The 12,500-nt window shown below is 40.4% G+C and overlaps 1 protein-coding gene across 1 annotated transcript in view; it reads left to right on the forward strand.

Moving 5' to 3' along the window:
- The first annotated feature begins 835 nt into the window (after positions 1 to 835).
- Positions 836 to 12,500, forward strand: part of LOC137891664 (thrombospondin-type laminin G domain and EAR repeat-containing protein-like) — an 18,527-nt gene continuing 6,862 nt past the window's right edge. The window contains exons 1-12 of the mRNA XM_068736397.1: positions 836 to 890; positions 1,160 to 1,283; positions 3,947 to 4,182; positions 6,591 to 6,655; positions 6,724 to 6,885; positions 6,972 to 7,204; positions 7,655 to 7,745; positions 7,864 to 8,017; positions 10,981 to 11,112; positions 11,423 to 11,540; positions 11,642 to 11,756; positions 12,043 to 12,223. Coding sequence (XP_068592498.1) covers positions 4,101 to 4,182; positions 6,591 to 6,655; positions 6,724 to 6,885; positions 6,972 to 7,204; positions 7,655 to 7,745; positions 7,864 to 8,017; positions 10,981 to 11,112; positions 11,423 to 11,540; positions 11,642 to 11,756; positions 12,043 to 12,223 — 1,333 coding nt within the window. The 5' untranslated portion in view covers positions 836 to 890; positions 1,160 to 1,283; positions 3,947 to 4,100. The remainder of the gene's footprint in view (positions 891 to 1,159; positions 1,284 to 3,946; positions 4,183 to 6,590; positions 6,656 to 6,723; positions 6,886 to 6,971; positions 7,205 to 7,654; positions 7,746 to 7,863; positions 8,018 to 10,980; positions 11,113 to 11,422; positions 11,541 to 11,641; positions 11,757 to 12,042; positions 12,224 to 12,500) is intronic.

The raw sequence follows: 12,500 nt of genomic DNA on the forward strand, positions 1-12,500 counted from the left end.
ATACTGCGACTATAAATATAATGCTACGACTATAAATATAATGCTACGACTATAAATATGATGCTACGACTATAAATATAATACGACTATAATTATAATACGACTATAAATATAATACTACGACTATAAATATAATACTACGAGTATAAATATAATAATACGACTATAAATATAATACTACGACTATAAATATAATACTACGAGTATAAATATAATACTACGACTATAAATATAATACTACGAGTATAAATATAATAATACGAGTATAAATATAATACCACAACTATAAATATATATATAATACGACTGGGGGGTGACCGTGGCCAAGTGGAGAGCAGGGCTGCCTTTCAATCAGAAGGTTGGTGGTTCGATTCCCAACTAGTCTCATGTCAATGTGTCCTTGAGCAAGACACTTAACCCCAAAATTGCTCCCGTAGCTGCGTCTACGGTGTCTACTGAATTGTAAGTCGCTTTGGATAAAAGCGTCTGCTAAATGACTGTAATGTAATGACTATAAATATAATGCTACGACTATAAATATAATACTACGACTATAAATATAATACGACTATAAATATAATATTACGAGTATAAATATGATACTATGACTATAAATATAATACTACGACTATAAATATAATACTACGAGTATAAATATAATACCACAACTATAAATATAATACCACAACTATAAATATAATACTACGAGTCTGGTGTTCCTCAGAATGAGACACTCTCTCTCTCTCTCTTTCTCTCTCTCTGTTTCTCCCTCTGTTTCTCTCTCTCTCTCTCTCTGTTCCTCTCTCTCTCTCTCTGTTTCTCTCTCTCTCTCCAGCTCCTCCCAGTCTTTTATATTTAAATATGGGCGAGTGAGCCTGACTCAGCTACAGGTGAGCGTCTCTCTCTCCTCAGTGTGTCTCACCTACAGCTGATCCTCAGTCAGTGCGCAGACAGAGACGACCTGAGAACGTCTTCATCTTCATCAACCAGGAGGAAGATGGAGCCTTTTTATTTTGGCTTTTGAAGACCAGTTTTTATTCTTATTATATTTGTAAAAGAGGAAGATTCAGGGCCAGGTCCAGGAGACTAACTGATCCAGGACCTTTGACCCTTCGACTAGGTTTGATCCTCATGTTTATATAAACTATATGATCCTCAGGACTCAGGACCAGGACTCAGGACCAGGACCAGGACTCAGGACCAGGACTCAGGATCAGGACTCTGTAGTCCAGCAGAGGAGGATCTGATGAGGCGTGAAGGTGTTTCTCTGGATCCTTTTCATGGTAAAAGTTGGTCACGTGTGTTTATGTCGAAAACAACCGGTCTGAAGGATCAGAGACGACCTGAGAACAAAGTCCTGATGGGTTTCTGTTAGAACCTGGTCTCTGAAGACCTGCTGACATCCTGGAGCTGCTTCAGTTCTTCAGTCCAGATGACATGTTCAAACTGGTCTCACTGTATTCGCAGGGTCCTTAGACCTTAGACCTTAGATCAGGGTGTCAAACTCACCTTCAGTGTGGAGTAATAGTGTGTAACGGTGTGTAACGGTGTGTAGTAATAGTGTGTAACGGTGTGTAACGGTGTGTAGTAATAGTGTGTAACGGTGTGTAACGGTGTGTAGTAATAGTGTGTAACGATGTATAGTAATAGTGTGTAACGGTGTGTAGTAATATTGTGTAACGGTGTGTAGTAATAGTGTGTAACGGTGTGTAGTAATAATGTGTAACGGTGTGTAATAATAGTGTGTAACTTTGTGTAGTAATAGTGTGTAACGGTGTGTAGCGTGTGTAGTAATAGTGTGTGACAATGTGTAACGATGTGTAGTAATAGTGTGTAACGGTGTGTAGTAATAGTGTGTAACGATGTGTAGTATAGTGTGTAACGGTTTGTATTAATAGTGTGTAAAGGTGTGTAGTAATAATGTGTAACGGTGTGTAATAATAGTGTGTAACTTTGTGTAGTAATAGTGTGTAACGGTGTGTAGCGTGTGTAGTAATAGTGTGTGACAATGTGTAACGATGTGTAGTAATAGTGTGTAACGGTGTGTAGTAATAGTGTGTAACGGTGTGTAGTAATAGTGTGTAACGGTGTGTAGTAATAGTGTGTAACGATGTGTAGTAATAGTGTGTAGCGGTGTGTAGTAATATTGTGTAACGGTGTGTAGTAATAGTGTGTAACGGTGTGTAGTAATAATGTGTAACGGTGTGTAATAATAGTGTGTAACTTTGTGTAGTAATAGTGTGTAACGGTGTGTAGCGTGTGTAGTAATAGTGTGTGACAATGTGTAACGATGTGTAGTAATAGTGTGTAACGGTGTGTAGTAATAGTGTGTAACGATGTATAGTAATAGTGTGTAACAGTGTGTAGTAATAGTGTGTAACGGTGTGTAGTAATAGTGTGTAACAATGTATAGTAATAGTGTGTAACGGTGTGTAGTAATATTGTGTAACGGTGTGTAGTAATAGTGTGTAACGGTGTGTAGTAATAGTGTGTAACGGTGTGTAGTAATAGTGTGTAATGGTGTGTAGTAATAGTGTGTAGCGTATGTAACGGTGTATAGTAATAGTGTGTACCGGTGTGTAGTAATAGTGTGTAGCGTATGTAACGGTGTATAGTAATAGTGTGTACCGGTGTGTAGTAATAGTGTGTAGCGTATGTAACGGTGTATAGTAATAGTGTGTAACGGTGTGTAGTAATAGTGTGTAACGGTGTGTAGTAATAGTGTGTAATGGTGTGTAGTAATAGTGTGTAACAGTGTATAGTAATAGTGTGTAACGGTGTGTAGTAATAGTGTGTAACGGTGTGTAGTAAAGTAACGGATCCTCCTCACGGATTAATGACGCAGCTTCACCATCACAGTGTGAATTATAAGTTAACTGACAAAGTTAAACGCCGATATGGTAAAACTGCCGTCTAGCGGCAGGATGCCGTCATTTCACGGGTCACAAAATCGACATGCATTGTGGGAGATGTAGTTTATGGTCACTGTACACTGTAAAGCAGCATAGACTTTAATTTTAACACGGTTATAACCTTTATATGGAAGACCATTTACAGCAGAAAAAAAGATGAAAAGTTCAAGTTGAATCCACGTGAAGTATTTCATGTGTTGTAAAGTTTAAAGTCTTCAATGTACTCACAACACATGCGTGTGTCAAGTGTAGAGGAACCTGTGAAGAGTTGAAGTACCTCATCATTATGACCATGATGATACTTTTATTATCAAGTCTGACTTTTGTTTTCTTGCTGGCGGATTGGCGGCCGTGAGTTTGACACATCTGCCTGAGGGACTGTAAAGAGTTCTGTGGTTCTAATGAGTCTCAACAGACGTGATACTTATACTGTGCATATACTGTGTATACTGTGCATACTGTGTATACTGCATATACTGCGTATACTGTGCATATACTGTGTATACTGCATATACTGTGTATACTGTGCATACTGTGTATACTGTGCATATACTGCATATACTGTGTATACTGTGCATACTGTGCATATACTGCATATACTGTGTATACTGTGCATACTGTGTATACTGTGTATATACTGCATATACTGTGTATACTGTGCATACTGTGTATACTGTGCATATACTGTGTATACTGTGTATACTGTGCATACTGTGTATGTGTTGTTTTCTCTTATTTGAGTTAAATTGTGTTTTTATTGTAACGATGAGACTCTAGTTGATCCAATGAGCTTCTTCATGTTCATGTGAGATGAATCTGAATGAATGAATGAGTGAATCAGAGGATGAATGTTTCTGAACATCAGAACTCTGAGAAAAACAAACCGTTTAACTTTTGAGACAGATTGTGAGAATGAGCATCATAACGTCCTAACATTTATGAACATGAATGGACATGAATGTTGAGGTTAAAGGTCAATAACTGAGAAGCTTTCCTTGTTTTTTATTCACGTTTCTGTTCATTGTGTTTCACAGATGTTTGAATAAACTGCTGAACAGAAGCACAACATCAGAACCACCAGAGGAGTCTGACTGGACCTGGTTCTGGTGCACATCTGAAAAATGTCGCTGAGCGACGCCGGACGAGAAGCGGACCGGTGAGGCGGAATCAAACCGCGTCGTCAGCGTGATGTTAGCGTGTCGCTCCCTGCTGCTCACCTGGGTCATGCTCGCCACCAGAGTCCGAAGCCACAGCTGGAGACCCTGTACAGGTACGAGTCCACCAGAAACCTCTAAAGGAACAGTCCGTCATCTCTCCTCCTCCAGAGGCCTATTTAGCCTAGCTTAGCATAAAGACTGGAAGCTAATTCACAGTCAGATTTACATGTTAACTAACAAGTCAGTCATCAATCCATCCTGCAGTCAGCTGGGTTAACTCAGAGCTAACTAGCTCAAGGCTAACTAAACTTAGAAGATGACTTGATTGAAATTTTTTTGTATTTATTTGTTTTTTTTCACGTTTAGCCGTCTAGCTTAGCATCGATGCCTCGTTCACAATGAAACAGGAAGACGCAGACAGACAACGCCTTCTGAACTGAACAGGAAGAACAAACAGACAGTTTGTTCTTATGGATTAAAATATATGAAGTAAAGTTATTTTGTGTGTACTGTCTTATGTAACAAGACATTTGGTTATAAAACTAAATTAAACATCCTCTGTCTGACAACAAGCTCTTTCTGGTTTACATGTTCTATGTTATGTACTCAACAGGTGCAGATATTAATCACGTAAAAAGGAGACATTGTGGTTTTAGCCGTTAGCATTGGAGCTATTTGTTGACCAACATCAAAGTCCAGCTCCTCAATGAGAGACTTCTTCTCCTCTATTGATTGATCAGTTTGTTCTCTTAGTGAAGTTCTGATATCAACATCAGTGTACAGTTTGTGGTCGCTGTGTTTCAGACGACTCTCTGCTGCTTTGTGCTTCTTTGAAATGTGAGATCAGTTTCTGTGCATGTCGTCCCCTCCCTCCATTCATCCTCCATTCATCCTCCATTCATCCTCCATTGATCTCTCTGCAGCAGCAGAACACACAGACAGCCTCAGAGGAGCTTAAAGGGGAATTCCAGCTAAAAAGCTAACATCGAGCTGTTGCCGTCAGTTCCTCTACGTCTCTTCTTTCATCTAATTTCTGTCACCTTCCACATTTATGAACACAGTATATCTGTCCTTGAGGTTGAAGGTTGTGTTCGGCTGTGAAAAACACAGCAAAATGTTTTTTTTATATTACTTAAGGATTCCAGCTGAGTTCAAAGTGACAATCTTGTCATCACAAGATGCGTTACTCCGTACGTTACTCCGTACGTTACTCCGTACGTTACTCCGTACGTTACTCCGTACGTTACTCCGTAAACTATTCCCTACATTACTCCGTACGTTACTCTGTACGTTGCTCCGTACTTTGTGGGTTACTTCGTAGGTTACTCCGTATGTTACTCCGTATGTTACTCCGTATGTTACTCCGTAAGCTATTCCCTACGTTTCTCCGTGCGTTACTCCGTGCGTTACTCCGTGCGTTACTCCGTGCGTTACTCCGTAAACTATTCCCTACATTACTCCGTATGTTGCTATTCCCTACATTACTCCGTGCGTTGCTCCGTGCGTTGCTCCGTGCGTTACTCTGTACTTCGTAGGTTACTTCGTAGGTTACTTCGTAGGTTACTCCGTAGGTTACTCCGTACGTTGCTCCGTACGTTACTCCGTACTTCGTAGGTTACTTCGTAGGTTACTCCGTAGGTTACTCCGTATGTTACTCCGTAAGCTATTCCCTATGTTACTCTGTACGTTACTCTGTACGTTACTCCGTAAACTATTCCCTACATTACTCCGTACGTTGCTATTCCCTACATTACTCCGTACGTTGCTCCGTGCGTTGCTCCGTGCGTTGCTCCGTGCGTTGCTCCGTGCGTTACTCCATGCGTTACTTCGTAGGTTACTTCGTAGGTTACTTCGTAGGTTACTCCATAAGCTATTCCCTACATTACTCCGTACGTTACTCTGTACGTTGCTCCCTACGTTGCTCCGTGCGTTACTCCGCGCGTTATTTTGCGCGTTACTTTGCACGTTACTCCGCACGTTACTCCGTAAGCTATTCCCTACATTACTCCGTAAGCTATTCCCTACATTACTCCGTAAGTTACTCCGTAAACTATTCTCTACGTTACTTTGTACGTTACTCTGTAAGCTATTCTCTACGTTACTTCGTACGTTACTTCGTACGTTACTTCGTAGATAGCCACAGGTAGGCACGTTAAACATCCCCTGAGGTGATAATGTGATAAAAAAGTAAACTGTGCAGAGCTGAAGTGTTAATCTGTTAGTGATATCTGAAGATTGATATCAAACTGACCACATGAGAGACACACTGTTATCCTTAAATGGTTTCACTGAGTTAAAAATGCACTTTGATTAACACAGATCTAAAAAGCAGTGACCTGCCACTCTGTCTTCATGTCGATGTTTGTCAAGAGAGTTGGATGAATTAAAGAACATTAAAGAAAAGACAGAGTTGCCTCTTTTCTTTAAATGTAGAAATGTTCTGTTGTTCTCTACATCGTGTGTTTAAAAGCTTTAAAAAGCCAAAGTGTTTCTGAATAAGGAGTTTCTGTTTCTTTCTCAGACCTGCTGCCTCTTGACCTGCTGGCCAGAATCCTGCCACGCCCAGGACAAGCCCCGCCCCCACAGGTAGGACAGGTGGGGGGAGGGATGAATGACTGCTAGATAAACAGATGATCAATGAAATGACCGATCAGTTGCAGATGGTTCAGTCCAAAGGGTCCAGAGGCGTCCGATTTGTTGGCGCCGTGACGACAGCTCTGAGTTTTCCCGCCTCTCAAATCTTCAGCAACTGTGACTACTTCCCTGCCGAGTTCTCATTGGTCGCCACCATCAAGATACCGAGACTGAGACAGAAGGTGAAACCCGTAGAACCGAGTGGAACCTGGTCTGGTTTTGTTCTGGTTCGCTCTGGTTCTAACTGGTCTCGCTCTCTTGTTTCCAGAGGAACGAGTACATCTTCTCCGTCGTGGACGAGGGATCTGATTCGCTGCTGCTGGGCCTGCGTGTCTCAGAGAACCGCCTCCACTTCCTGACCACGCCCCCTGGCGTCGGTGGGCGGAGCCGACTGAGCTTTAAGGACGTTGGACTGGACGATAACCGCTGGCACACGGTGGTGCTGGCCGTCACCGGACCGTACGCCACACTGACCGTCGACTGTGGACATCCTCTTGAGCTGTGAGTCTCCGTCAGACCACTTAAGACTGGTTCAGCTTAGTCCAGTTCAGACTGGTGCAGTTCACTTCACTTCAAGTCAAACTGGTTCGGGCCAGTGAGCTCGGTTTGGTTTCTTTCGGTTTGGTTCAGTCCAGTTCAGTCTGGTTCACTTGACAGAGTTCTCCTCATTTCAGGTGGTTTCAGTTCAGAGCGGTCTCTTATGGTCCCATTTGATTCATCCCGGTCCACCTTTGTTAACCAAAGCCTGGTTCAGTCCAGCTCAGCCTGGTTTACTTTAGTTTAGACTGAGTCAGTCTGACTTAGTCTTGTTTTAACTTGACTTTGGTTCAGTTTGGTGAATTAAAGTAACTCAAATCAGAAGCATAACCCTGATTTTCCCTGAATATTTCAACAGCACACAGACCAGTAGAGACCAGTGGACGGGAGTCTAACTGGTTTCCTGTCTCCCAGTAAACAGGTCCAGTCGTTCCCCAGTGCTCTGAGCACCAGAGGGTCCAGGTTCTTCATCGGCAGCAGGAGGAGGTTGAGGGGCCGTTTCTCAGTGAGTCTGTATTCAGGATCAGGACTTCAGATCAGTCCTTCAGGGTCTTAAGCTGGGATAAGACCATGTGGCTGACATACTAGAACCAACAGCTCCAACTGGTTCTGTCTGTGTTCAGGGTCTACTTCGTCAGCTGGTTCTACTTCCTGGTTCAGACGCCACGCCCAGACTGTGCCCGACCTCTGACCCCAGCCTGGCCGAGCTGTCCGTCCCCCAGGTCCTAAAGTCCTCCTTACTGCAGGCTGAGCACCGTGGACCGGTGTACCCATACGGTGAGGAGGGAACCTTTTCTAGTTTCTGGTGGTTTTCAGTGGACATTTTTTTAAATATGTTAACACGTTTAGCTGTCCACATACTTCTGGCCATGTAGAGAAACCCGGATCAGAACCAGTGGATCGGCTCTACATGAGGGACCTTTGACTGTGTTGGTGGTTCAGGTTGTGATGGTATCAGGGACTCAGTAACCTGAGCTACTGAAGCACTGACAGGATGGAAGAGCTTCCTGTGTGTGTGTGTGTGTGTGTGTGTGTGTGTGTGTGTGTGTGTGTGAGAGATTGACAGACGGGGTCTGCCCTACTGTTTGATGTATGTTTCCAACATCACAGGTGCTGACTACCTGGTACACGTGTGTTCTTGTTCCTGTTCCAGTTCTTTAACTTAGGAAATTTAAAAATGTATCACTGCAGTCTCATCTCTGTGTGTCCAGTACAGAACCCACGGTTAGCCTAGCTTAGCACAAAGACTGGAAGTTAGAGGAACATGTTATCTTCCCAGCTTATGCTAGCATAGCTTTGTGCATCCCTAGCGTTGCCGGGATCTCAAGGTTTTATGTGATTATTGTGGCTCATAATGACGCAGAGATGAAACTGATATCAATCTGAAACATCTAGAGAGAGACAGGATTTCTGTCTGTTGAGGTAAAGTTTGAGCACCCTGAGGCTCAGAGAGGTAATAAAGTTCAGCAGACTGAACTCTCTTCTCTCTGTGAGTCACAGTTTAAATGAACCTGTGTTTGGTTTATGTCTGCTCGACAAAGTCAACTTCACCTCAAGTCTCAGGAGATGTCATGCTAACAGACTGAGGCTAATGCTAACAGGTCTCAGGTCATGATGTCATGCTAACAGACTGAGGCTAATGCTAACAGGTCATAGGTCATGATGTCATGCTAACAGGAGCTGATCAGAGATCATTCAGCAGACTTTTAATGTTGCTGCCAGGAGGTGCTACCAGGAGGTGCTACCTGGAGGTGCGACCAGGCTGTCCTCATATAGCACTATCGACATCATGTCTGTTGAGTTCAGTGTTGTGTATCTTTGGGGTCATTCTGTCTTCAGGCAGCTTTAAGCTTCAGGTGACTAATGTGTGATGATGATATATAAGTCATCGCTCTCTGTCTGCTCGTAATGAAGACGTGTGGTTGAAGGAGTGATGGAAACCTTCATTACCTTCACTTCATGAACACAGAGCTGTCAGTTCTCTCCGTCTGTCAGCCACACAGTCAGATACAGTTACTGATTAAGTGCAGACGCTGAAATGACAAATGATAAATGGTTTCTACTTCTGTCACTGGGATTGTTCCAAAGAAAAAGGGGCTTTCCATTCCTCCACACTGTCTGCAGGGGTAGACTGTTAGCAGTGAAAATATAAGAATGTACTTTTAATGCCACTTAATACTTCTATACTCCACAATATTTCAGAGGAAATAGAAAGTATTCTTTTCTTTACTTTGGAAACTAGTTTTTCTCTAGTTTTTGTATAACCTAAAGCTAGTAGTGAAAGGGTTGTGTACTGCAGAGAGTCATGCATAATAATTATTCTAAAATAACTTCATAATAAAAGAATTTAAATTTAAGTTTGACAAACAACATTCTTTTTGGAAAATTGTCAATGACCGAAATTATGTTCTACTACTAACGTTGATTGTTTTCATTATGGATTAATCTGCGCATTGTTTTCTCCATTTATCTATTGATTGTAAAAAGTGAGATATGGCGTCACAATTACTGAGAGAAGGGACACCTTTACAATGTTTGTTTAGTCCATACCTCATTAATATTACTGATATATGGACATCTTACTGCTGTTCTTTTTTTACACTACATTTACATATTTTAATATTATTTCTAATACCTTCACATTAATACTAATACATTACCACTATTAACATTAATACTAAAATATTAACATTATTAACATTAATACTAATACTAAAACATTAACATTATTAACATTAATACTAAAACATTAACATTATTAACATTAAAACTAATACTAAAACATTAACATTATTGACATTAATACTAAAACATTAACATTATTAACATTAAAACTAATACTAAAACATTAACATTATTAACATTAATACTAAAACATTAACATTATTAACATTAATACTAATACTAAAACATTAACATGATTAACTTTAATACTAAAACATTAACATTATTAACATTAATACTAAAACATTAACATTATTAACATTAATACTAATACTAAAACATTAACATGATTAACATTAATACTAAAACATTAACATGATTAACTTTAATACTAAAACATTAACATTATTAACATTAATACTAATACTAAAACATTAACATTATTAACATTAATACTAAAACATTAACATTATTAACATTAATACTAAAACATTAACATTATTAACATTAATACTAATACTAAAACATTAACATGATTAACATTAATACTAAAACATTAACATGATTAACTTTAATACTAAAACATTAACATTATTAACATTAATACTAATACTAAAACATTAACATTAATACTAAAACATTAACATGATTAACTTTAATACTAAAACATTAACATTATTAACATTAATACTAATACTAAAACATTAACATTATTAACATTAATACTAATACTAAAACATTACTAACATTAATACTAAAACATTTACATTATTAACATTAGTACTAATACTAAAACATTAACATTATTAACATTAATACTAATACATTAACATTTTAACATCTGGAACCAACAAATGGTTTTACAGGAAAATTACTTCCACCATCACAATAGTTTGTGTCAATGAACTAATTGATGAATGGACTAAATTTTCTCAAAGTACAAGTACCTGAAATGTGTACTTATGTACAGTCGGCTACTTGAGTAAATGTTTCCAGCTGTTTACTTTCAGGTCTGACCGCTCTCACGCCATAAACTCCTGAAGACGTGTTGTTGTTGTGTTGCTGTTGTGTTGTAGAGGCGGAGGCCAGAGTGACTCTGGGAAATCCTCCTCCATGTTCTGGACCTGAACAGGGTCAGCTGTGGTTCAACGCTCCGAGGAAAGGCCTGTTCATCTGTGATGGACACACATGGAGGACTCTTCTGCAGAGTGAGTCTGGAATGTTCAAACACTATTTGTAAAATGTGTTTTCATCCACATCAGAGAACAGGAGTTGTAGTAATAGTAGTGGTGAAATAATAAAGAATCATATGAGAGTAAAGTTTTTTTTTTTATCATACTTTGTGTATTTTATGTTATCTTAATGGAAATCAAACCAGGAGTTTTTATGCAATTCTGCTGACAAACAAACCAACAAACCCAACTGAAGATCCAGCAAACCAGTTGTATCATTGCTGTCATTCAAGGTTCTGTCTGGTGGTTCTACTTCATCCGTCTCCTCTACTGTCTCACATGTCAGGTCAGGAGCGTCTGGACTACGTGGAGGACTACCAGGATCTGTACACCAGCTCAGAAACCTTTGATGTGGAGGTCTTCTCCATCCCGTCTGAAGGCCTGTTCATGGCTGCAGCCAACAGGTAAAAACAGATCTAAGAACGGGACCTATTTGTTAGACCACGTACGGATCTTGGGGACACGAAGGACTGACCTGTGTAACCCCTCACGTCTTGTCCTGTAGGGACTCTCGTCCCGGTTCAGGTCTCTACAAATGGAGGAACGGGTCATTCCAGCTCTACCAGAACGTCAGCACTCAGGAGGCTCGAGCCTGGAAACACTTCACCATCGGAGATCAGGTGAGAGCTGCTGCAGCTTTCAACACAGACAGAATGAACTGGAACCATTTACAATCAATCAAAAGTCTTGTTGATTTAACTAAATCAAATATTTTATTATCAGATATAAGGGAACATATCAATCACTATGTCTTGTTTTTTCACACAAAAGTTAATGTTGTGAGTGTTTTTGATTTCTGGTCATTTCTGGCTGCAGTCTTTTCAGATTAAAATAGATTTGTACTTCCTGTCACTGTTCCTGTCACTCGGCTGTTTGACCTGCTGCTGTTGTGTTTCTTCTCATCAGATTTTCCTGGTGGTGGCGAACTCCAGGGAGGCGGAGCCTGAGCTGTCAGTCATCTACAGGTGGAATTGGCGGCGGCGACGTTTCCTCCGTCACCAAACTCTGGAGACTCACTCCGCTCTAGACTGGGAGGCCTTTCGCATCCACAACCACAGCTTCCTGGTGGTGGCCAATCACAGACGAGGTAAACAAACCAGAAGAAGAACCTGTAGCAGGATCAAAAGCTCCAGAGCAGCTACTAAAGGGTCTCGTGTGAAGTTTAAAGCTCTGTGAAGAGTTCAGAGAGTTCAGAGCAACATTAACATCAAACACACCTCCACCTGCACATTCATGTGGTGTGTGTGTGTGTGTGTGTGTGTGTGTGTCCTGTAAAGATAAAACACTCATTGATCTGAGCTGAAAGGAAGGAAAGAAAGATTGTTTATCATCTGACCGTCTGAAAGAAAAACACAGAAAGAAAG

This window comes from Cebidichthys violaceus, unplaced genomic scaffold, assembly GCF_023349555.1.
Source record: "Cebidichthys violaceus isolate CVI_PGR_0920_01 unplaced genomic scaffold, fCebVio1.0.p SCAF_11, whole genome shotgun sequence".
Lineage (NCBI taxonomy): Eukaryota > Metazoa > Chordata > Actinopteri > Perciformes > Stichaeidae > Cebidichthys > Cebidichthys violaceus.